Here is a 24,505-nt window from a genome sequence, read left to right as displayed (position 1 = left end):
GTTTCTAGGAGTTTAATTTCTTCTACTTGATGACTCCTTTTATGAAAGAGAAGTAGATTCTCTATAAGAGCATTATTTGACTTCATACAAAATAAATAATGTTGGCTGAGAAAGCCCTGGGAGTCTACATGGAAGAGAGATCCCAGAGGGCTAGAGGCCCTCAGTTAAATCGTTGAAACTCTCAAGCATTGGAAAGAAGATTGAGCGGTTATTGTGAGAGAGGTTATGGTCCCCACGAACTTTTACTTTCAATGCAGTGGGCAGAGTTTTTGAGGTTGCTGTGGTTTGGGTAGAGTAGGGGAACTTTTCAGAAATGCCAGGCCTTTAGGAAAAAAAACCCAAAACAACAACACAGCTTTTCTCCTAATCAAGGCTCTGTTTTCAAGTTTGAAAACTTTGCTGTGATTAGAAGAATGAATTATTTCTCTGCTTCACTGGGGTTTCCTCAGGGTGCCCAGATGGCAGGGCACCCTCGGCTACCCCACTGGGCACAGCTGAGGTGGTGCTGGGAGCAGGGAGAGCTGCCCACCCAGACTCGCACCCTACGCCAGGTGCAAGCCTCACCTGGAGCCCCGCTGGGAAAGCTCACAGCGGGGCCCAGAGGGCTGCAGAGGGATCCAAGAGAAGAGCAACCTAGAAAAGGGACTCCCGGTGGGTCTGGGTTTTGTGCAAAGGTTTTCATGATCTCGAGAGATTAGAAAACAAACAAGAAGTCCCATGAAAGTTGTATGATTATAGATAGTACCTGGAGACTATCCGTTGACACATAGATCATTTTTGAGAAGCAAAGAATGGGAGGAAGAAGGAAACTACATTGAAATCCCTTTGGGTAATTGACGTCAGGCTGACTGAGTTATTTTCAGACTGGTTATTTACTTTCTTAATAAAGTGATCCTTTTCTTTGAAACTGGGTAGCAGATTAATAAACTGTACCATGTCTTCCAGGCTCTGTGCTAACTGCTCATGCGTGCTACCTCATTTCATTCTTGTTCTGGGCCTTGGGTATCATTGTCCCCGTTTTGCAAGCGAGGAAGCTGAGATTCAGAGAGCCAAGTTACCGTGCCCAGGCCAAATATCTGATGTCAAATCAGGTTTGGAACACAGATTATTCTGATTTTGAAGCCAGGCTGCCTCTTTGCCTCCCCAAACCTAGAGTTAGAAGGAAAACCCAAGAGAAGTCCATGCTAGCTAGCTCACCTCCCCTACTTCCTACCTAAAGAAGTTCAGGAGGTCAAGTCATCCTTGATCCTTGATGGTGGGGAAGGTGGGGGATGGCATTCCACACTGCGGTTCTTGGGAGCTCAGTGTCCCGGGGGCAGCGGATGTCTGGCTGCCATGGGGACCTCAATGTCACTTTGGCAATAGGCTGACTGAGGACGCCCATGGACGTTCCTTCCTGCGGTGGTGCCTTGGTGCAGTGTGTACCTTCGTCTTAAATCATTTCCCCAGCTTCCAAACTCAACCTGGCCCCACCATTCGGAAGGGAACCCTGCTGGCCAGTTACTTTGGCAAATTTGACATCCTATACGCACCATCAGGGCTTCATAGCCACTTACTTATAGGCATGATTTTCCTTATAATAGGTTTAACATTGAAAGTTTGCTGTTCAAATAAAACAGTGCCTTCCATTTGCATAGCGTGTTACAGTTTGCAATCACGGGTATAATCGTCCGTGTGGGGAGTTTACAGTCATTGACCCAATCATTAACAGCTCTGCCTCTGGAATCCCAAAGGCTTGATGAGAATTGGTTTTTCCATGAGCTGGGATGTATGAACTCATCAAGCGAGGTAAGCTCTCTGAGCCTCAGTTTGCTTGCCAGTAAAGTAGGACCATGTGTAGTCCCCACCTCATAGGATATTGTGAGGATTAAATGAAATAAAGTGTGTAAAAGGTCAGCACAGGGCCTTGGCATGTCATAAAAGCTCAATAAACAAAAGGTGCTTTGAGTTTCCATGTGATTCTCGTTTTCCCCTAATAGCTTCCAAGACCTGTCTTCTCTCCCCTCCCCACGAGGATGGCATAGGAGAAGAAAACAAAATTTTATACAACACTTTCACTGTGTTCAGTCTTTTCAACACATGACCTTGTAAACCTATAGGCAGGATCTTTCCCAGTTTCTTCTCTTCCTTCTTTCTCTTCCTCCTCCTCCTTCAAGATTTTATTTATCTGAGAGAGAGAAAGAGAGAGAACACACAAGGGGGAGCAGCAGACAGAGAGGGAGAAGCAGGCTCCTGGCTGAGCAGGGAGCCCGATGTGAAACTCGATGTGGATCTTGATCCCAGGACCCTGAAAGCATGACCTGAGCCAAAGGCAGATGCTTAACCGACTGAGCCACCCAGAAGCCCTTCCCCAGTTCATTCTTAGTGAAACCACCCCTCAGTGGGCTCAGTCACACGCAGTGGCTCATGTAGCGAGACTGTCCACCCTGAGGTCAGCTATGGCATCAAAACTGATGTTGCTTCCTTTAAACCGGGCCATCGCTATCCCGCTCGAAAACATCGGGTCGTAAGGAAAGAGATGGCGGTTTCCCTTACACAAAGAGCTGTCGTAACCGTGCCTCATGGGGGAATTACCCTCATGTGCAGAAGTGCACACATTTTTCCGGCCTCATTTTTACACGTTTACTTGATGCTTCTTTCTTTGTTTCCCAAGATTTCCCCCGTGTCGTCCCTATCTGGGCTTAGCCCAGGACCAAGCATTTTGCCCACCGTGTCTTGCACAAGTCAGTGCTCAGTAAATGTTTACTTAAGATATAAGTCAATGTGGGACGCCTGGGTGGCTCAGTCAGTTAAGCATCTGCCTTTGGCTCCAGGCATGATCTCGGTCGGGGTCCTGGGATCAAGCCCCGTGTCCGGCTCTGTGCTCAGTTGGGAGTCTGCTTCTCCCTCTCCTTCTGAAGCTTTCAGTTTTCTTCATTGTGAAAACATCTATCCCGTACTTTCCAGGGTTAAGAGAACGTGATGCAGATTAACTACCCCCCGTCCCACTCATGCTCTCTCTCTCTCAAATAAAATCTTTTTTTTTTTTATTTGACAGAGAGAGATCACAGGTAGGTGGAGAGACTGGCAGAGAGAGAGAGAGAGAGGGAAGCAGGCTCCCTGCTGAGCAGAGAGCCCGATGCGGGACTCGATCCCAGGACCCTGAGATCATGACTTGAGCCGGAGGCAGCGGCTTAACCCACTGAGCCACCCAGGCGCCCCTCTCAAATAAAATCTTAAAAAAATAATAAAAAAAAAGTCAACCCATCTTTCATATCATGAAGAACGCCGCATCTCTCTGCTTGCTTTCTAGCAAGGCTGGCTCGTAGCTCCATGCAGATGAGTACTTGATTAACTCCCGCTGAGCTTGCCCTCTTCGGAGCCCCCGCGTGGTGCCAGGCACGGATTCTGGGGCTGTTTACTCCCTTTCCTCCTCCCTCTCCTCACTGACCTGCAGTTCTATGCCCAGCTCCGTCCTGACTGCAGGCAACAGTGGGGTGAGTACGGTGCAGTCCGCTCTTAAGGAGCTTATATTTGTCCTAATCCTCCTAGTAACTTCATGGGGGTAGCTTCTTATTTATTTATTTATAAAGATTTTATTTATTTATTTGACAGTAACACAGAGAGAGAGGGAACATGAGCAGGGGGAGTGGGAGAGGGAGAAGCAGGCTTCCTGCAGAACAGGAAGCCCGATGCAGGCCTTGATCCCAGGATCCTGAGATCATAACCTGAGCCACCCAGGTACCCCGTTTCTTATTTATATATAGGAAGGATTTGAGGCTCATGAGGTTAACTCATGAGGTTAATAATGTGCCTAGGGTTACAGAACTTAGTGACTTTTCCGGGGGTGTGGAGGGTAGACAGTAGAATTAGTGTCCTCCAAAGGTCTTCACTGCACCAAAGATCTAAGAATCAAATGGAAAAAATGCTCACAGAAGGGACCACTGTCGTGTGCCATGGGGGTGGGCATAATGCAAAAATTATAACAGCTAAGACTTTCGTGGTGCTTATCATGTGAACATTCTCTGTGTGTTGTTCACTGAATCTCATAGAAACTCCATGAGGTGTTGTTAGGACCACCCCCCTTTTGCAGATTAAAAACAACAAAATGAAGCTTGAGGAGGTTGAGTCCCTCACCCCAGGTCACACGGCAAGGCAATTAGACTTGAACCTGGGAGTTGAGGTCCACGGGCTGTGTGCTTAACGCCTACCGTGTCGTGAAAACACACAAAATGTCTCTGGCATAGACAGGGCCTCGGGAATCGTGGTGGTTCCATGGTTCTAGGACAGGCGCTATGATAAGAGCTTTCCACACCTCCCACCACTAAGATAAGGTTGGCAGATTATCGTTCCCCCCGTTTTACACAAGGGGACACTGAGGTTTAGAGACTTTTTGCCCAAAGTGTGAAGGCTGGATTTCAGGCCACTCATTCCTGGCTCGTTCCTAAACCCATGCATTTGTTTTTCTTTCTCCTAGTTGACTCTCAGGAAATAATTCAAAAGAGAAAAAATATGTACCAAATTCATTAAGACGTTATAAAAATAGGAATATTAGCTCGTGGGAACACTGGGCATCAATGAGTGATCAATATGAGGGCTGTAGGGAAACAGGAAAAATCTGCATGATGGAACGTTAAGGGAAAACGAATGGAAGCAGCATGTCCGACTGGTCCCTGGGGATGTAGGTCATCTGTGTGCCCAAGACTGCTGTAGTTGCGGAAACACCAGGAAAAGGACAAGTATTCACATGTGAGAGGGGTAGGATGGTGGATGAATAGGTTTCTCCTTTCAACAATTTAAAATACAGTTTAAAATACAGGAGTGAAAAAAGCATTTGGCCTGACAGAAGGATGTTTTGGGAAGGTTCAGACTCGTTTGAAGTCTGTTTGGGTCTTGCCGTCAGGAGTGGCGGACTCCTGAGGTTCCGGGGCGAAGCCCCATCCCCTCAGAGGGAGTGAGAAGAAATGCAGATGAGGCAAAGCAAACCCCCAGACTAGAAAAGGCAGTGATGGGGGCGCCTGGGTGGCTCAGTGGGTTAAGCCTCTGCCTTTGGCTCAGGTCATGATCTCAGGATCCTGTGATCGAGCCCTGCATCAGGCTCTCTGCTCAGCGGGGAGCCTGCTTCCCCCTCTCTCTCTCTCTGCCTGCCTCTCTGCCTACTTGTGATCTCTGTCTGTCAAATAAATAAAATCTTTAAAAAAAAAAGAATTAAAAAAAAAAAAGGCAGTGATTTCAGAAATCAGATACCATCAGATGCCATGCCTAGTGAGGAGCCTCGGCCCCAGGAACCTTTCTCCAGACTTTTATATGTTTTTAGTAATGTTGTAATCATAGAAATAGAAACGAAAGAAAAGTCTGCCAGCATTAGTTGGAGGGGAAGTGAAATTTGCCCAGCATACTCAGGCAAGATTGTACGTTAACTCTGCTGTTTCCAGGGACATTTCCAGAGCAGAGATCTGCTTTTACATGGAATGTGTCTTTGACAGGAGATGGCACTGAACACCTTAGCTTTAATTTTTTCTGGTCTCCAGGGATGTTGGTGAGTCTGTGTGATCTGCAAGCTAACAGCACTGGGGCACTTTGGGGTTTCCTTGTTAATTCTTGTCTGTTACCAATAAGGACACCTCCATCGTCTCTGTGACCGCTTTCGAGTTTTCTGTACTGAGTTTTCCTAAAGTGAGAAAGGGCTTAACTTTATTGAGCCCCTGATGAGTACTTGGCAGTACGTCAGACACAGCTGGGTACTCACAGTGAGACCTTAAGGCATATATAATTACGGGTTTTGTAGTATAAGGTAATGGTTAGGTGTAACCGCTGATGTGTTTTGAGTCAAACTGTCATTCTTTAAAATTATTCTTTCACCGGTGGATGCTTTTAAGTTCTATTTTTGTTGCTTGCGTGTGAACAGTGACTTTGTGGTTTTGGTTTACTGTTGTATCTTCAGAGCCCAGGATAGTGTCTGAGAGTAGTTGCTCAATAAGTAATTTTCAAATGATAATTGAAGCAAAAAAAAAAAAAAAGTGAATGGTTAGGTTAGATTTGGGTTCAAACCCTGGCTTGGCCGCTTACCGGCTGTGTGATTTGGGACAAGTCATTGCCACGACGTTCATGAAGATACGGTGCTTGCCTGGGGAGGTCACGTTCCAGGAGATGGCATTAATGTCGCCTTGGGCTCACCTGCCTTCTGTGGTGGTTGAGACCCCGGCTGATGAGGAAGACCTGACAGGACACCGGGCACATAGAACAGCTGGGAGAGGGAATTCCATTAGCCAAAAAGAAGGCAGAGGCCTTAGCTCTTTTCATCCAGGCCTTTCTCTCTGGGCCCTGCTCCCCCCATCTATGAAAGGAGATGATAATTCCTGTATATGAAGTAATTACAAGACGAGGTTTGGAGCAGTTTCGCTCGGTGGTACAAAATGGTGGTTCGCACAGTGGTAGTTACTGTAACTAACAGAGAGAGAAACTGGGGCTCAGAAAGGGATAAGAACGTGGTCACGTTCACAAAGCAGTGAGACAGCGAGGCTCAGCAGTCAGGCCTCCTTGTCCTTTTCTCTGTATCGGATCCCCCCGGCTGACAGGAGGGGCTTCCTTGCTGCCGTCGGCCATAAGGGGGCTCAAGCCTTGATGCTTGGTCATTTCCAGACCTGCAGGAGAGGCTCCCCAGGGTATGGATGGGGCGACAGCACAGCCAGCAGGTGAACTCGGGGAGTGTGGAGAGGCCCCTAGAAACACAGAGTGAGTGGTTTGGGCAGATGAGAGAGCGCCGAGGCTGAGGGGGTTGAGGAAGAGTGGCACAGGCTGCGGCGGAAGTAAGAAGGCCTGGGGTGCCGTCAGCACGGCCGCCTTCCTCAGAGACTCTCCTCCATCGTCCGCATCCGAGGAGTCTCAGGGCAGCCTTCTGAAGCAGGAATTATTTGGCTGAACTGGAAACTGAGACATACCTGCAGTGGGAGTTGGGGGGGGTGTACATGATTTTTTAAAGGAAAATACTAGAATTGGGAAAGATGTGAAAACATGGCTCAGATTTTTTGTAAAGATTTGATTGATGGATGGATGGATTGATTTTGAGAGAAGAGAGAGCGAGCGAGCATGGGGAGGGGCAGAGGGCGAAGGAGAAAAGAATCCCAAGCAGACTCTGCATGAGCGGGGAGCCTGACGTGGGGCCTTGATCTCTGGACCCTGAGGTGGTGACCAGTCTTGTTGTGACCGACGGAGCCACCCAGGTGCCCCCCTCCCCTGCCACTGCTCAGATTTTTAAAGAAAAGAAAAGAGGAAAACTGGGGAGGGTGTTCTTTAGCAAGTACTGCTAGGAGAGTGAGTGGGGTTGTGGATTAGGAATCTCTCCCAGTAAAGGGTTGAATTGAAGGAGGAAGCGAGTCCTCTCACATCTTCGCAGAGAGCCAGGCCCAGGCCACTGAGTGTTGAGGGGATACTAAGTGGACTGGTGTTTCTGAGCACCCTGGCCTCTGTGTGCGATGGGTACCCATCAGCTACAGGGACAAAGAGGACACAGTGGACACATCCTGAAGCCTGGGGTGTGGGGATAATGACACCAAGCCATTCACACTCCTCTCTGTCCTGGCCATGCGTCTGTGTAACCTGTACCTTCCCCATCTGCACTGTTGCGACCGAATGAGATCATCCCCGTAAATGACTAGGAGCCCAGCGCCGATGCTCTAACAGTGAGCTACCATGCTGCTGGTGGTGAAGATGGTGGGCAGCACATTCCAGGACGTGTCATTACTGTCACCTCAGATTCACCTCCTCACACTGTGCTTGAGACCCCAGCAGGTGAGGAAGAGCTGTGGGGACATGGGGACACCTGTGTCTTGGACCAGCTAGAGTAGTGGATCCCATTAGATGGAAAGAGGGCAGAGTTCTTTTCTCATCTTGCTGCCTCTGTCCTAAGCCACTCTGAATTCATGAGGCTCTTGCAGTGACCTCCTACCTGGGGGGCTGTTAAGTGTCAGTTTGCCTGGGACTAGCTTGCACATGTGGTCCTGGCAAAAGCAATCTCCAAAGTTTGGATAATAATCATGTGGTCTCCTGCTTCCCTTTCTCTGCCCTCTGAGGTTGTGTTCAGTAGCACCCAGTGGAGCTGCCCACAGAATGGCTTCTGGTTTTGTTTTTTAGAGATTTACTTATTTGGGGCACCTGGGTAGCTTGGTTGTAGAGCCTTTTCACATGACACTCCTTCCGCCAGTAACACTCCTCCCTCACTGTTGACCTGGGCTGGCAACAAGATGCCTTCGGAGTCTTCAGCTGTCGGTTTAATGCCACCTCCTCCGAGAAGCTTCCCTAACTCACACATTAGGTCAGACTCCCTTTTCTTTTCTCTTCTGCGGCTCTCTCAGGAACCCCATCTCTATTATCCAACAGCTGACTCTCATGCTAAACTCTAACCTTCCCTGAAGGCAGAAGCGGTGCCTGCCTGGTTTGCCGCGCTGCCCCTCCCGTGTCGCAGAGCGCCTGGCACGCGGTGCCCCACAGATGCCTCACCAACAGGCCGTGGGGTGGATGTGTGTACGGCCCCTAGCAGGCTATACTTTCTGAGCCTGTGCAGCTCACGTCACCTGCTTCGGGCCCTCCAACAGCTTCTTAGCACATGTGGGGTAAATGTGGGGTTCTTCCTAGGGCCAGCAAGTGCCTACATGCATTCGGCCTTTCCTACCTCTGATTTCGTTTCCTACTGCTCTCACTGGTCCTCTCTCTCCGCGCCACACTGGTTTTCAGGCCCATCCCTCCTCAGGTCTGTGCCCCTGCCCCAACATCGCCTCCTCCAACAGGCCCTCGGGGTCCCGCTACCTCAAACAGCTCCCCCGCCTCTCTTTATCTCATTCCGGGGCTTCATTTTCTTCCTAACCCTCCTTGTGTTCTGAAGTCATCGTGCATGTTTGTTTCTGGACATCACCACCACAGAATCCGAGCTCCCTGAGAGCACGGACCTTGTCTGTGGTGTCCAGCATGAGAACCTACCTCAGTGCCAGGCAAACAGTTGGTGCTAAAGCAATGTTTGGTGAGCAAGGGAAGGAATACAGACAGGGGCAGAGTGGGGTGGCCCCCTGGAGGCAGGGCAGGGGCCCCTTCCTGGAACCCAGCGGCCCCTGGGGCAGGGCCTGTGGTGTTGTCATGGCAACCCACTGACCTGTGCTGCCCCCCTCCCCCAGAGGCCACAGCTGCCTGCCTCCTGGAGGCAGGCTTTCCTGAGTGTCACTACGGTGGGGACCCCAGGGCAGAGGGAAACTGGGGCTGAGAGAGAATGATGAAGAGGAGATCACGCCCTGGTGCCGGGGGAGACAGGAGCAGGCCTTGCCGGCATGGTTCCACTGGTAATGGCTGCGCCTAGGGGAGGGGAGGAGGGGGCAGGGACACCCTGACACCTCCTGGACTTGGGGTCTGGCCCTCCCTTGGCAGCTGGGAGTGTGACGTGTCAACTTTTTGATGTAACATTTCTAGAGCTGTGAGTTCCTAAAATAGGCCCCAGCACAGGGCCCTGAAAGACTGTTGATACAAAGAGTATGAATAACGCCTTCTATTAAAACCCGGTGACAGTTTGTAAGTCAGGCAGCATTTTCTTCAGGTGTTGCATAAGTCAAGAACTCCCTGTTCTCATCCAGTTCCTCAGAAACAAAGCTCATCGTGTCACTCCCCCACTGCTCAAGAATGATGGCTGGCTCCCAGCTGCCTGTAGGCTTCTGGGTCTGGTGGGTGAGGCCTTGGCAATCTGCTCCTCCCAGACTCTCCCACCAGGCCGCCCCCCCCCTCCTCTGATCCCAGGTCAGTGGGCTTGTCGCCTTTCCCAGAACCCACTTTGTGCTTTTGTGTCTGTGACATGGCCCTCCTGGCCTCTTCTGTCTGGCCGGGGCTGAATCCTTTAAGGACCGGGTGAAATGCTACCTCCTGTACGAAGGCCGACACGGAAGCTTCTCTGTGCTTCCCGGGCATGGTATTCTAGTAACAGACTACTCCCGGTTACCTGCCAGCTTCTTGAGGCTGTGTGTCCCAGTGAGAGCACACCAGCCTCAAAGGGAGCCAGACCGGACCCTGGCGTGGCCACCAGCTAGCTGCCTGCCTTTGCCCTGCGTCTCTGAGTCTCCAGTGCCTCCTCCCGAGTCAGAATCCTTCAGGTCTCTGTTTCAGAGTGTTGTGAGGAGATAAAGGGAGGCCTGTGGCACAGGGTGACTGGTGTGGGGGAAGAAAGGTCAGGAAATGCCGGACGTGGCCTTCACTGTCTGTCTTCGTCACTCGGCTGCGAGCTCCTGGTGGACAGAGACCACGCTCTCATCTTTCCATGGCCTGCAGAGCCACGCCTGCTAAGCGCTTCACCTGTATTATTTCAGTTAATCTGCGGAGAACCTGGAAGGTAGGGCTCCTGGAAGCTTCGGGAATCATCCTGGTGTTACACAGTTAGTAAGTGGCAGGGCTGGGATGTGAAATCCAGTTGTTCTAACCCCAAACCCCGCGTTCTCCCTGGCCTGTCTCTGTCTTCTCTGTCATCTTGCACTGTCTCGCCCTTGGTCACTCCATGAGCCACAGGGCCTTCTTGCCACCCTTCCCATGATCACCAGCCGCCCAGGATCTAACCTCAGGGCCTTGGCCTCCCCGGGCCCTTCCCTGTGGACCTTTGGAAGACTTATGCCCTCCCTGCGCTCAGTCTCTGCTCAGATGCAGAGTCTGGCACCATGCCAGGTGCCTGCGGATGACGCAGGGCAAAGATGGACAAGGTTATTAGACTTACCTGTTTAAGGTGGGGAAAATAAATAATAAATTAAGAATAAGTAAACAAGGTATTCTCAGGTCCTGAGACCCTGGGTCCTCCAAAGATATCTTGCTGTAATATATTGGCCCCCGGTTGAAATGTATGTGTCGTCTCTTCCGTAGCAACTTTACACTTGGTAATGACTTGCAAAATGCATGAGTGGATGGATGGCTAGCCCAAGATCACTGTCTGTTCCTGGTATGATGTGGCAGGCAGAAGCAACATAGGCTTTGGAGATGGAAGGTCTGGGATTGAATTCTGGCTTTAATCCCCTCTGACTGTGTGACCTTGGACCAGCCACTGCCATGGTCTAGACCCCAGTTTCCTCATGTTTAAAGTAGGGTGAATTTCAGTCTCATGAGGTACACCGGGAAGCTCAGATCATGTTCTTATGTCAGTGTGCCCTGTGAACGTCAAGGATTAGCTGGCTTTGGGCCACCATCTCTGTTGGGCCCTCCCGCCAGATCAATACCTGTTCCCGAAGCTGCTCTGAGCCTTGGACGTGCCATTTTCCTGATGCAGTTCCTTCCTGGTTGCTCTTTGCTGCTGCACAGGAACCCAACCTTCTAGAAAACCCAGTCTAAAGTGGGAAGGCCTGAAGATCTGCCTCGGAGGAGTGCGGGTTAAACTCCTTGGAAAGTAAGAATCTACAAGCATGGCTAGTGTCTTCCTTCCTACCCATGACCCCAGATGAGTCAGGGGAAGTGATGCGTTGCAGCCCAGAAGCCCAACTCACAGCTGTCCGTACATCCTGTGGACACTTAGAGCACACAGGGTCCTTACTCAAAGATCAGATGATTTATTTTTACAGATCAAGAATGAGGCAGTGGGGAGCAGGGAGTTAGCCAAGTGTGAGCTGTACTCTCTTTGTGCCATGCCCAGGTCAGGGTACAGATAGGGCAGCACTGACCACAGCCTGCCTTCTCTTGGAACTTTTGCTTCAAGCCTCAGTTTTCATGTCTGTCAGTAGAGATCTTAAAACACACTTCCTACTGTTATTCTGAGATCCCTGTAATGTAAGCCACATTTGTGAAAATACCTTGCATAGTACCAGGCACACAGTGGGAACTTAACATTATTTTTCAAAAAAAAAAAAAAGAATGCACTGAACAACACATTTATTGTGTCACAGCCATGGGGTGAGGCACAGTGCAAGCTACTGGGTACAAGGTGGACAGAAAGGACAGCCTTCCTGCACTTGTGAGTATGGGGCGTAGCATCTGCCCTGCTTTCCAGTGACTACTGCAGGCCGGAAGCCAGTCTTCCTCATGTCTGTGTCACTCATGGCTTTTATTAAAGCTGCTTCTTCCAGAAGGCACAACAGAGACACTTGTTTGAATGCTGCTTTCCTTATTTGAAAAATCATCTTTGATGTACCATTTTGTGCCTTCTGTGGTAAAAAAAAAAAAAGAAAAGATTAGGAAATTCCGTAGACATACAGATCTGCTTATATGCTGTGCATTCTTTGATACCACGTGTGTTAGTAACGTGACATTTCTCGGGACGGTGCTATCGGAGCAACTTCAGACCAGGTGCTAGTGAGAGTCGAAAGAAATAGAATAACACGGACTTCATTCTGAAGATATTTAGGACCTAAACAGAAGGGCCTACTATGTATAGCAAAGGCTGGCAAAGAAATACATGAATGAATTTAACAAAAAACAGTAGTAGGTACGTAGACTTTCAGTGAAAGTCCGAATGCAGACTGTGCTCAGTGTTGCTGTGTTGGTACCGTGTGCTGAGGACCGTGGGGGACACAGGAGGAGGAGAGCTTAGCCCACCCTTGGAGAGAGCATTTTGGTCATGATCTAAGTCTAAAGACAGTCTCCCCAGGGCAACACAGAGTAGGGTGGCCTGTCATGCACACGGCACAGATCAGAAGACAGCCACCGTGGCTCCATCTCTCTGGTCAAAGTACCCCCACACACTTCTGCTCTTGCCTGGAGAGAGCTGTTCCCACTTGCATGCCATCCAGTCCACCTGCATCTGGCTGTCTTCTAGCTCAGGACTGTCTTAGACAGTCCTGCTCTTATTAGCAGGGTGACTTCAGACAACTTACCCAATCTTACTGAGCCTTAACATTCTTGATAACACCTACTTCAAGCTCATTACAAGGATTAAGTACTCTGGTTTATGTAATGTATTTGCGTAATGCTTGGCCCATAAAGAGCCAATGGACAGAGACCTGATTATTATTATTAAATCACATAATCTTCAAGTAAATAAGTTAGCACAGGGCTTTATTAGAAATGCAATATTCCTGTTGCTTTGGTTGAGTAATTCTTGATCTTTGCAAGACCAAAATTCATTGTTAATAGTTTTCAAGTAAATGAAGTTTCCTGCAGGTGACCTAAATAGAGGACTTGCCGTCGTGTGGACCAACCTGACTTAGGGGGCGTCGACTGCAGATGCCGCTGTTGAGAGACCCGCCAGGGAGGAGGACGAAGGTCAATGAGCACCTGCAGAGCCAAGGCCAGTGGCCTGTTTAGATGTCCCAGTGACATCTGATGTAAGACCTCTGAATGCTCTGAGAACTCCAGATGTCCAGAACAGCAGATGCTTCTGCCATATTTGGCACTGCTGGGACCATGGTCTGGACCCTCCAGAGTGCATCCTGGATGCCGCAGGTGCAAGTGGCCAGTGATGAGCTAGAAGACAGCCAGATGCAGGTGGACTGGATGGCACGGAAGTGGGAACAGCTCTCTCGAGGCAAGAGCAGAAGTGCGTGGGGGTACTTTGACCAGAAAGATGGAGCCGCGGTGGCTGTCTTCTGATCTGTGCTGTGTGCATGACAGGCCACCCTACTCTGTGTTGCCCTGGGGAGAAGAGTAGCAGGGTGGCTCCCGGCATGGGCCGTGGGGTCGGAGAGACCTGAGTGGGTGCTGTGAGTGGAGGGAACGGTTACTTGGTGAGTTTTCTTCTTTCCTTCCGGCACTTGATTCCCCTCTCTCTTCTCATCCCTCTGCTCTCATTTCTCTCCAGTGTTGGGCAATCAGGTGGGGGGAGCACAGCTCTCTGGAAAGTTCTTCCTTGACTTGAGCTCTTGTGGGCTGGTGTTGCGCTCTCTTGGCCTTGGGTGTTCAGAGCCATCTCCCTTCCAGAATGTTAGCATGAATTCTTCAGCGAGTACCCCGCCAACCACTGGGGCTTCTCACCTGCAGGAACTGGCCCTTTTGAGGACTCCAATGTTAACAGACCTGATCTTTTTTTTTTTTTTTAAGATTTTATTTATTTATTTGACAGACAGAGATCACACGCAGACAGAGAGGCAGGCAGAGAGAGAAAGGAGGAAGCAGGCTCCCCGCTGAGCAGAGAGCCCAACGCAGGGCTTGATCCCAGGACCCTGAGATCATGACCCGAGCCGAAGGCAGAGGCTTAACCCACTGAGCCACCCAGGCGCCCCAACAGTCCTGACCTTGACACAGATGAATGGGTGAGAGGGAGAGTATTTCTCTTAGTTCCTTGTGTCTGCTGAAAAGGGTGTGTGTGTGTGTGTGTGTGTGTACATGTGTGTGCACGTGCATGTGCATGTCCATACGCATGTGAGAGTCGCCAGATGTGACTAGCTAGGAAGACCAGGGCGGGCTCGAGAAACAACAGCAGTTGCTCTCACAGGGGTGCGCTGGTGGAGGAAGGGCCGCGGATTCCAGGAGCTGCCATCCCAAACCAGCCGCGCCTGCCGCCAAGGAAAACGGGCCAGAACTGGAGGGGATTAGAAGATCCGAGTGGAGATATTCTAGAGCGTCCTGAAAAGAATTCTGGAGATTTGTACCCCAAAGCGTCTTTGGAAGCAATGCGGTGACAAACACCCACCTTCTGTCATCACACCTTTGACAGCCTCACAAGCCGCTTGTTTCTGCGTTGCACAGTTGGTGTCTGGAAACGGGTGGCATTTTAATGTTTTGAATTTCTCTGCTACTCAGTGTTTCCTCAGAAATACCAGCTTTCCATTTCCGCTGAACAAGCTGGCTCGGGTTCCTCCCCTTGGATATTTCCCCCTACTTATTTACAATTTAGGGAGCAGCTTTTAAAAGAGCAGTTTGTTGGGACATAAAATGGAAAACAAAACCCCAACATTTCTCCCTGCTGTTTGCGTTTGATCCTTCCCTGTCCCCGCACCCCCGCCCTCTCCCCTGCCCCACGGTTGCCAGCGTGCCTCCTTTCTGGAATATGTCACCTACAGTGTTAACTCATGATCTTGTCCTTGGCTCTTTGAATTACAAGGAGTCACATGACTTAAATCTCATGCTTTCTAGGAAGAAAAATGGAGATTAAAATCTTTCCTTCTGGGAGTTGTCAGAATTCTGTGAGATGACATATGCAAAGTGCCTGGCAGATTAGAATAGGTGCTCAGTTAATGCCAGCTCCTAAATTCTAAAGGCAACACAGTGTGGGGGGGACTGCCCCCTGCAGAAACACAAAGCTATAGTCAGCTCTGCTCTAACACCATATAGGCATTCCCCCAAACCACTACGTTCTACAAAACAACATGATAGAAACCAGTTTACTAGAAAAATAAATGAGGGGCAGAACACTCGAAAGCTCTTAAAAAATTAAGAGTCTAGGTAAAATGACAGCAGAGTTTTGCCCACATTAATTCAACGTTTAAGAGGTGCAGAAATACAATTAAGCCTGGCATTTCCCCTTGGAAAAGACCTGAAGTCTGATTTGGAAGTGGATGTCCAAAAGGCTGTCACTTGTGGGTTACAGTGAAGTGGTAGAAGGTGGCTTATCCAGGCAGGTGTGGCTCAAAACATGCATGGTGAGCTCAGGTAGCTGGTAGATGTCTCGGGCATGAGCACGTGGGATTTTTGCATATTCCTGTGGCTGGGGTTTGGTTCAGCTATGTGTGGTTTTCTGCATTCGCCTGATGCTTCTTAGGGAAGAAATGAGCGTTAGCAAACACAAAGCTTGCTGTCTGCTCAGATAAATTCCTAATGTATTACCTGCACGGGAGCGCATGCTTATTTTCAAAACAAGCATTGTAGGAGAACGGCCTGCAGTTAGCGGATGTTGTTGAATGAATGAAGGAGGGAGCGGTAGATCGTGCTACATTGTGGAAAGTACTTTTGTAGACTTTGGAATCTGATGAAGAAAACAGTCTTTTGGATTTTGAAAGTACTACATACCTGTTATATAGCTTTTAATATCTCCTCCCACAGTGGTTTGGGGGCTATGCTTGGAAGCCCTCCTTGGGCGGAGGGGTGGGGGGCGGTGGGAAGGGTCACCAGGCGAAGGGAAGGGAGCTGTCAAGTTCACTGCCCTCCTCCTCCAGTTCATCCAAAACCCTCAGGTTATATCTGTTTTCCTTTTTGTTTTTCATTTGAATAAAGGGTTCTGCTGCTAATTTATTTATAAACCACCACCAGCGGTTTAGTAGACCAAACTTTGTTTTACAAACGACTTCTCGATGCAAAGAAAGATAATCTTCAGTTGGTACTATTGGGATGTGACTACTCCAGAAGTAGTAGAATCTGACCAAGAAATACTCAAGGGGGCTTCAGTCACCATTTTGTCTCCTCCGCAGTGGCACCCGTGGGGCTTTGTGGAAAGCCCATTTTCAGCCGGGGCAGGTCTCAGATGAAAACCAATGGGCAGTTGAGTCGAATGTGTTTATGATGTTCCTGCCTCTTCACAAACACCAATAGCAATTCTGCAATTCTGTGATTTTCTTTCCTCTTTCTCTCTTTCTTTCTGTTTTGTTTTTTGTTTTGTTTTTTTTTAGAGAGCTGGATTGAAAGATGTCTCAATGAAAGTGAGAACAAACGTTATTCCAGCCACACATCTCTGGGGAATGTTTCTAATGATGAAAGTAAGTGCTTGAAATTCCTTCTTCCATCATGTCCTAGACACGGCCAGTGTCCTCATGGGAGGGATGGTGTTTCTCGAATGTTAGGCTGGGGCAAGTCACCTGGGGCAAGAGACTCTGAAGCCATTTATGGAATACATTAGCCCCCCCACGCCGGGACATTCTGCGCTGGGGAGTGCAGTGCAGTCAAGTAAACACAGAAACGAGCCACAGCAAACACCTGCTGTTTATACGTTCATATTGTCGGAGTCCCCAAAGACCGTGTTACAGTGACACTCCAGTTGGGCAAATGTGGACCCTGAATGGGAAAGGCCATTCTCTGTGTCCCTGTAGATGCAGGATTAAATCAGTGTGTCACGGGATCGTTGTTTCAGAGTCAGAAATGTCCTCGCTCTTTGAAAGTAAAGATTTCTCCCAGATCTTGAACTAGAGATTTGGGAGTTAATAGGACGATATAAACTGCTGTGTTTGTACCTTTCCCTGGGTTATGTCAGAGTGGGTCTTCTGGGGACCTCATATTAAGAGAGAAGACTGATGGGGGCTTGTTTTTGCCCCCTAAACACTGAAAAAGTGGGGCAGCTCATCGTAAATGTAATTTCCAGCAGGGACAGAGTGCCTTTCTCCCTTGGCTGGTAAAGTACATTGCCTTAGTGCAGCTTTCTCAGAGCATGGCCCAGGGACCATCTGCTCCACAGTCCCCAACAGTGCTTGCTGGACATGCCAAACAACTTTCTTCCAGGTTCTTTCTGGCATTGTCATTCTATCATCACGATTTTGCATCATTTTATAAAATTGAGATGAATTGAACATAAAGTTTATAAACCTTATGTGAATGGTCTGATGAATATCTTTTGTTCTCTCATTTTGCATCTACTTATGTAAGCACCACCCAGAAAAGAGGCAGAATGTTTCTAGAACTCTGGGAGGTTCCTTTCTGTCTCATCCCTGTTAATAATCACCATCCTGAATTTTTTCTATCGTTTGAGTTTGCCCGTTTTTGAAGCATTATATAAATGGACTTATAGAGTCTGTATTCTTTTGTATGTAGCTCCTTTCACTCAATGTGATATCTGTGAGATGCAGCCACACTGTTGTATGTAGCTGTACCTTTTTGTTGTTGTATAGTATTCCACTGTGAGCATATGCCACAGTTTACACATCCATTTAAATGTTGATGGTACATAAATTGTCTCAAGTTTTTAGTTATTTCTAAAGCATCTCTGAGCATTCTTTGTCTTGTGCTAAAATAAATTGGCCATTTTAATCATTTTAAGTGTACAATTTGATGGCATATTAAGTACATTCATTCATCACCACCATCCATCTCCAAAACTTTTTTCATTTTCCCAAACTAAAACTCTAACAGTAACTCCCCATTTTCACCCACCCCCCGTCCCATCTCCCAGTCCCTGGTTACTACTCTTCTACTTTCTGCCTCTATGAATTTGACTATATAAGTAGAATCATATAACATTTTTTTTGTGTGTAACTGGCATACTTCACTTAGCGTAGTATCTTCAGGGTTTATCCATGTTGTAGCGTGTATCAGGAATTTCCTTCCTTTAAAGGCTGGATGACATTCCATTTTATGTGTATACCCCATTTGGTTTATCCATTCATCCTTTGATAGGCATTAGGGTTGTTTCCACCTTTTGGCTCTTGTGAATAATGCTGCTATGAACATGGGTATGCAAATATCTGCTCAAGTTCCTGCCTTCAGTTCTTTCGACTGTATACCCAGGCGTGGAATTGCTGGAATGTGTGCTAATTCTATTTTCAATATTTCAAGGAATTTTCCATACCATTTTCCATACCAGCTGCACCATTTTACGTTCTCACCAGCAAATAACAAGGGTTCCAGTAGCTCCATATTCTTGCCAATATTTGCTATGTTGTGTGTGTTTTTTAAAGTAATAACCATCCTAATGCATGTAAAGTGGCATCTCATGATTTTCATTTGTACTTCACTAGTGATTAGTGGTTTGAGCATCTTTTCATGTCCTTATTAATCATTCACATATCTTTCTTGGAGAAATGTCTATTCAAGTCTTTTTACCACTTTTTAATTGAATTATTTATTTTTTTGTTATTGAATTGTTGGATTTCTTTATATATTTTACATACAAACCCCTTATCAGATATATGATTTGCAAATTGTTTTTTTTCCATTTCATGGATTGCCTTTTACTCTGTTGGTTGTGTCTGTTGACACACAGAATTCTTATTTTGATGTAGCCCAGTGTATCTTTCTTTTGTTGCCTGTGCTTTTGGTGTTATATCCAAGAAACCATTGCCAAACCCGACACCAGGAAGCTTTTCCTTTATGAGAGTTTTATAGTTTTATCTCCCATGTTTAGGTATTTGACTCTTTTGAGTTAGTTTTTATATGCAGCATAAGGTAAGGGTCCAAATTAATTTTTTTGTTTTGTTTTCGCATGTGGATATCCAGTTTTCCAGCACTATTTATTGAAAAGACTGTTCTTTCTTCATTGAATGGTCTCAACACCCTTGTTAAAAATCATTTAACCATATATGTGAGGGTCTATTCCTTGTCTCTCTGTTCTATTCTATTCTGTTGGTCTGTATGTCTATCCTTATGCCAATGTCACACTATTTTGATTACTGTAGCTTTGCACTAAGGGGTGTGTGTGTGTGTGTGTGTGTGTGTGTGTTGCATATGATCGTCTTGTCCAGCTGCTCTGACTAAGCCTTCCAGGACTATGTTAAATAAAGTGACATAAGTGAGCATCCTTGTCTTGTTCCTGATGTTAGAGGAAAACCTTTCCGTCTTTCACCGTTGAGTATGATGTTAGCTGTGAGTTATTTGTATGGGCTTTTAGTGTGTTGAGATAGTTTTCTCCTATTTCTGTTTTGTTGGGTGTTTTATCATGAAAAGGTGTTAAATTTTGCCAAACACTTTTTTCGTACCCGTTGAGATGACCATGTGGCTATTCTGTTAGTATGGTGTACACACTGATTGATTTTCCTGTGTTGAACCATCCTTGCATTTGGGGAATAAAAAACCGCACCTGGTCATGGTGTACAGTCCTGTAACACACTGTTGAATTCTGTTTCCTAGATTTTGTTGAGGACTTCTGCATTAATATTCATGAGGGCTATTGATCGGGAGCTTTCTTTTCTTGTAGTGTCTTTGTCTGGACTTGGTATCAGGGTAATGCTGGCTTCATAGAATGAGTTGGAAAGTGTTCCCTCCTCTTCCGTTTTTTGGAAGAGTTTGAGAAGGATTAGTGAACATTCTTGTAGATACTGCTTTTGTGATCTGCCTGCTCACATCCTTTGCCTGTTGGTTTCTTTTTAAGTTGTGCTGTTTGTCTTTTCCTTAATGATTTGTAAGGGTTGTTTTTATATTCTCAGGAGGAGGTATTTGTCAGATAAAAGTATTGCAAACATCTCTGAGTTTGTAGTCTGCCTTTCATTCTCTTAGTGGTATTTTTTTGGTGAACGGAGTTCTTAATTCAAATAACATCCCGTTTATCAGTGTTTTTCTTTTGTAGTTATTGCCTTTTGTTTTGCATTAAGAAGTCTTTGCCTACCTCTGGGTCATTAAGATAGTTTTCATATTATTATCTAAAAGTTTTATTGTTTTGCTTTTTACTTTTGTATCAGAAGTCCATCTGGAATTTTTGTGTATGGTGTGAGGGAGGAGTCAACAACAAAAAATAAAAAATTTTATTTTTAATTTTTGACTGATAGAGCACCTTTTGTTGGGAAGAATCCTTTACCCACTGGCTGTAAATCAGGAGACTACACATGTGGCTCTGTCTTGACCTTTATTATATATTCTGAACCATTTGGTCTGTTTTTCTGTTTTGGGGTCATAAGATTCTTTAAGATCTTTTTGGTTAATTTAAATTATTAACATTTCCATACAAATTTTAGAACCAGTTTGTCAATTGTCACAAAAATCCACAGGATTTTGATTGAGATGACACTGATTCTATAATCAGTTTGGGAAGAATGGACACCAACATCAAATTTCCCATCTACATGTGTGGCCTCACACCTCCATGTGTTAAATGGCCTTTAATTTCTCTCAGCAGTATTTCATAGATTTTAGTGTAGAGGTTTTGTGCATCTTGCATTAGATTTATTCCTAGGTAATTGATGTTTTTCAGTGTGCTTGTAAGTAGTCGTATTTACAATTTTTTTCTCATTCTTTGTTGCTAGCATATGAAAATGCAGTTGATTTCTTAGATCTTGACCATATCCAGCTGCTTTGCTAAATTTGCTTATTAATTATGAGTTTGCTTTTTAAATTTTTTCAATGGACATAATCATGTCATCTGAGAATAGTGAGAGCTTTCCACCTTCTTTTATAGTCTGTATGTTATTTTTCTGTGCTTTAGAGACCTTAGTGCAACGTTGAACTAGTGATAGCAGACACGCTGTCCTGTTCCTGACCTAAGGAGGAAAAGCATTTTGTGTTCCAGCATTGAATGTCAGGCTTACTGTGGATTTTGTTTGCAGGTATTCCTGATCAAATCCCTGGTTTGCTGAGAGATTTTTCTTGAATGTATGTTGACCTTCATTAAATGTTTTTCTGATGATTGCAGTTTCTCTCCTTTATTCCATTAATATGGTGTATTATATGGATTAAATTTTGAAAGTTAAGCCAATCTTCCATTCCTGGCATAAATGGCACTTGGTCAGATATATTATCTTTTTTATCTATTTCTAGGTTACATTACTTGTTTTGTTAAGAATCTTGGTACCTGTTATTTATAAGATTTTATTGACTTCTGATTTTTCTCTCTTATGATTCCCTTCTCAGGTTCGGGTGTCATACAGGCCTTCTAAAAAGAGGCAGGAGTTTCTTCTTTTTTGTTTCTTCTGAAGAGTTTGTGTAAGATTGACACTACTTCTTTTTTAAACGTTAGGAAGAATTCAGCATCAAAGTCCTCTAGGTTTGGAGTTTTCTTTAAGGATTATTTTTTTTTCTTGATTTGTTACTTTTAGCAAATTGTTATTTTTAAGGAATTAATTTCATCTAAATTTTCAAATTTCTTTATATGACACTGTTTAAACTTTCCTTTTGTCACTTTTCCTCATGTATTTAGCACCTCGAACAATGGCTCCCTCTCGTTTCTGATATTGACAATCTATGTTTTTCTGTTTTCCTCAATCAGTTCTGCCAGAGTTTATCAATTTTATTAGTCTTTTCAAAGACGCAACTCTTAACCTTATTGCTTCTCTCAACTGACATCTTTTTAAAATTTCATTTATTTCTACTCCTCTATGTATATGTCTTCTTTTCTTCTACTTTGTTTGAGTTTTGTCTTTTTCTAGCTTTTGAGACAGACTCTTAGATCATGGAATCTAACCTTGTCCAAGACAGGCATTTAAAGTTACAGATTTTCCTTTAAGAACTGCTTACGTATATCCCATAATTTTTCTGATGTCATACTTTCATTATCATTCAGTTAAACTCCTGTTTCAATTTCTATTGTGATTTCTCCTTTTTCTTCTGGCTTACTTAGAAATCTATTGCTTTGTTTTCCAAACATTTGGTTATTTCCCAGTTATCTAGTTATTGGCTTCTATTATAATTCCACCTTGGTCAGAGAACACATTCTCTATGATTTCAATCTTTGAGATTGTCTAGACTTGCTTTTTGTCCTGACAGATGGTCTCTTTGGCAAATGCCCATGTACACTTGTGAAGACTGTGTATTCAGCAGATAATGGATGAAATCTGTTAGATCAAGTAGGTAGTGGTTTATTTTTTTTCATCTTCCAATTTCCAACCTTTCTGAATTGAATATTAAAGTTTTTAATGTGTGTTTTTAAACCAGTCTGATCATCTGTAACTTAAATTGTAATATTTACATCATTTAAATGGAATGCGCTTAAATTACATTGTTGGGTTTAAATCCACAAACTTACTATTTAATCTTAATTTGTCCCTTCTGTCTTTATTCCTTTGTTACTTCTTTTCTTGCTTTTTTGGGAGGGATGATCCAGTTTAAGATTTTTTTTCTTTGATGTTTTCCTCTGCTGACCTTCCGGTGACAGATTCTTTCTCAGCGGTCCTCTCGGGTGCACCTCACGTTACCCCTCCTCTCCTTTCCAGCCCAGTCATGCATATGCTCGCACTTGAACCCTGTTTAGCTCCGTCCCACCCTCTGTACTATTGCCTTAATGTATTTTACTTCTAAATGTTTCAAGCCCCAGAAGATGTTATTATTATTGTTTTAAACAGTCAACATTTCTTTCTATTTATTCACATATTTACCCTTTTCAGGGCTCTTAATTCACGCCAGTAAGTGCTTCCACCTGGGACCATTTTTACTTCAAGCCAAATAAACTCCTTTAATAGTTTGGGTAGTACAGTGTCAGGTAGTGGAGAGCATGAAAAACATCTTTATTTCACCTGTATTTTTTGAAGGACATTTTTCCTGGATATAGAATTCTAGGTTGTTAAAATCCCACCCACCCCTCCCCACTTTCAGTACCTTCAAGTTGTCATCCCATTGTCTTCTGGCTTTCAAAAGTTAGTCTTCAGACTTATTTTTACCCCTTTGGATGCAATATGTCTTTTTGTCTCTGGCTGCCTTAAAGATTCTTTTCTTTGTCTTCAGTTTTCAGCACTTTGACTACAAGGTACATAGATATGGTTTTCTTATATTCTTTCTTCTTGGGGTTGACTGAACTTCGCTGTTCACTGAACAACTGGATTGTTGTTCATCAAATTGGTAAAATTCTTGACAACTGGTTCTTCCAGTAGTTTTCCTGCCCCATTCTGTCTTACCTACTTCTGGGACTGTAGTTACGGGACTATTAGACTTTTGACTGTACCTCCTATGTTTCTTAATCTCTGCTTTGATTTGTCCATTTTTCTCTTTTTGTACCTCAGTTTGGTGTTTTCTATTGACTTCCTGAATTTCTAGTTCTTAAATCTCATTTTCTGTTTTGTCCGGCCTGATAATAAGCCTATCCAAGTGACCTAAATTTCACATTTTCTTCTGTGGTAGATATCTGTTTGATTTTTCTTTTTTTTCCCTGAATCTCAGTTGGTATTCCCTGTTTTTCATCTGTGTTGTCCATCATTTCCTGTATTTTGACCGTCTTTTCCTTTGTCCCCTTAAGCATATTAACCATAGTTATTTTAAAGTCTGGTAACTGTAATATTTGAGTCCTCTCTGGATTAACTTCTAAGACCTGTCTTTTTTCCTTTGGATTTCAGGGTTTAGGTCCTGTTTTTCAGGATGCCTTATAGTTTTTGATTTGATGCGGATATTATGGATACAAAGTGAGAGAGGCTTTGGGTGAATTATGTTAACTTCCTCTGAAGGGTGTTAAATTTTGTTCTAGCAGGTAGTTAGAGAACCAGCAGGTCTTCTCAATCCTGTCAAATCTTGATTAAATTTGATTTGTGTTAGTCTTGTCTATGCTCCTATGATGGGGTCTCTACTCCAAACTCACAGCTAAAAGCTCTGGGTGTTTCCTAAGTTCCTTCTTCCTCATGCAGCTTGAGCTCTAGCCTCTGACTCCCCACTAGTCAGTGGTCAGTTGATCAGTTGTTCAGCCTCTAAGCTGATGTGCTCTCCTTGGTTTTTTGGCTTCTTACTCTCTGCATGAGTCAGTGGGCTTAAGATTTAACGGGAATTCGAATGAAGTTATGTTTCCTTCTCTGAGGTTCTTCTCTCTGGAAAATGGTTCCTTAGATCTGAGTCACTTTGTCATCCTGAACTCTGACTTCAGCCCAACAGACCATACTGTTGCTTGGGTTCTGTTTCCCAGGACAGCAGTTGAGAAGCATCCTCAGGGAAAATCCGGGGTGAACGTGGAGGGTACATCCTGTGCTGCCTTTCTCTGAAGGCCTCTAGTCCTGTCTGCATTGACCGTTGTTGTCTGATGTCTTCAAAGCTGTCTAGCTTTTACAGTTGTTTTGGTGAATGAGTTAAACCAGTGCGAGCAATCTCACCATGGAGAGACCAG

The 24,505-nt window shown here is 45.4% G+C and overlaps 1 protein-coding gene across 5 annotated transcripts in view; it reads left to right on the top strand.

Annotated features, from left to right (window-relative positions):
* RFX4 (regulatory factor X4) overlaps positions 1 to 24,505 on the top strand; it is a 157,773-nt gene that overhangs the window by 10,946 nt on the left and 122,322 nt on the right. For 2 of the 5 annotated variants that reach the window (XM_032346506.1, XM_032346508.1), the window contains exon 2: positions 16,464 to 16,550. The exons of 1 other annotated variant lie outside the window; for it this stretch is intronic. In XM_032346506.1, the coding sequence (XP_032202397.1) occupies positions 16,464 to 16,550 (87 nt within the window). Of the gene's footprint in view, positions 1 to 9,140; positions 9,309 to 16,463; positions 16,551 to 24,505 lie in introns of those variants that run through there. 2 more of the 5 variants (XM_032346505.1, XM_032346504.1) reach the window with 2 other exon arrangements.

The sequence above is a fragment of the Mustela erminea genome, chromosome 6 (genome assembly GCF_009829155.1).
Source record: "Mustela erminea isolate mMusErm1 chromosome 6, mMusErm1.Pri, whole genome shotgun sequence".
Lineage (NCBI taxonomy): Eukaryota > Metazoa > Chordata > Mammalia > Carnivora > Mustelidae > Mustela > Mustela erminea.
Note: the sequence above shows the minus strand (reverse complement) of the source record. Positions and strands in the feature narration are given on the sequence as shown.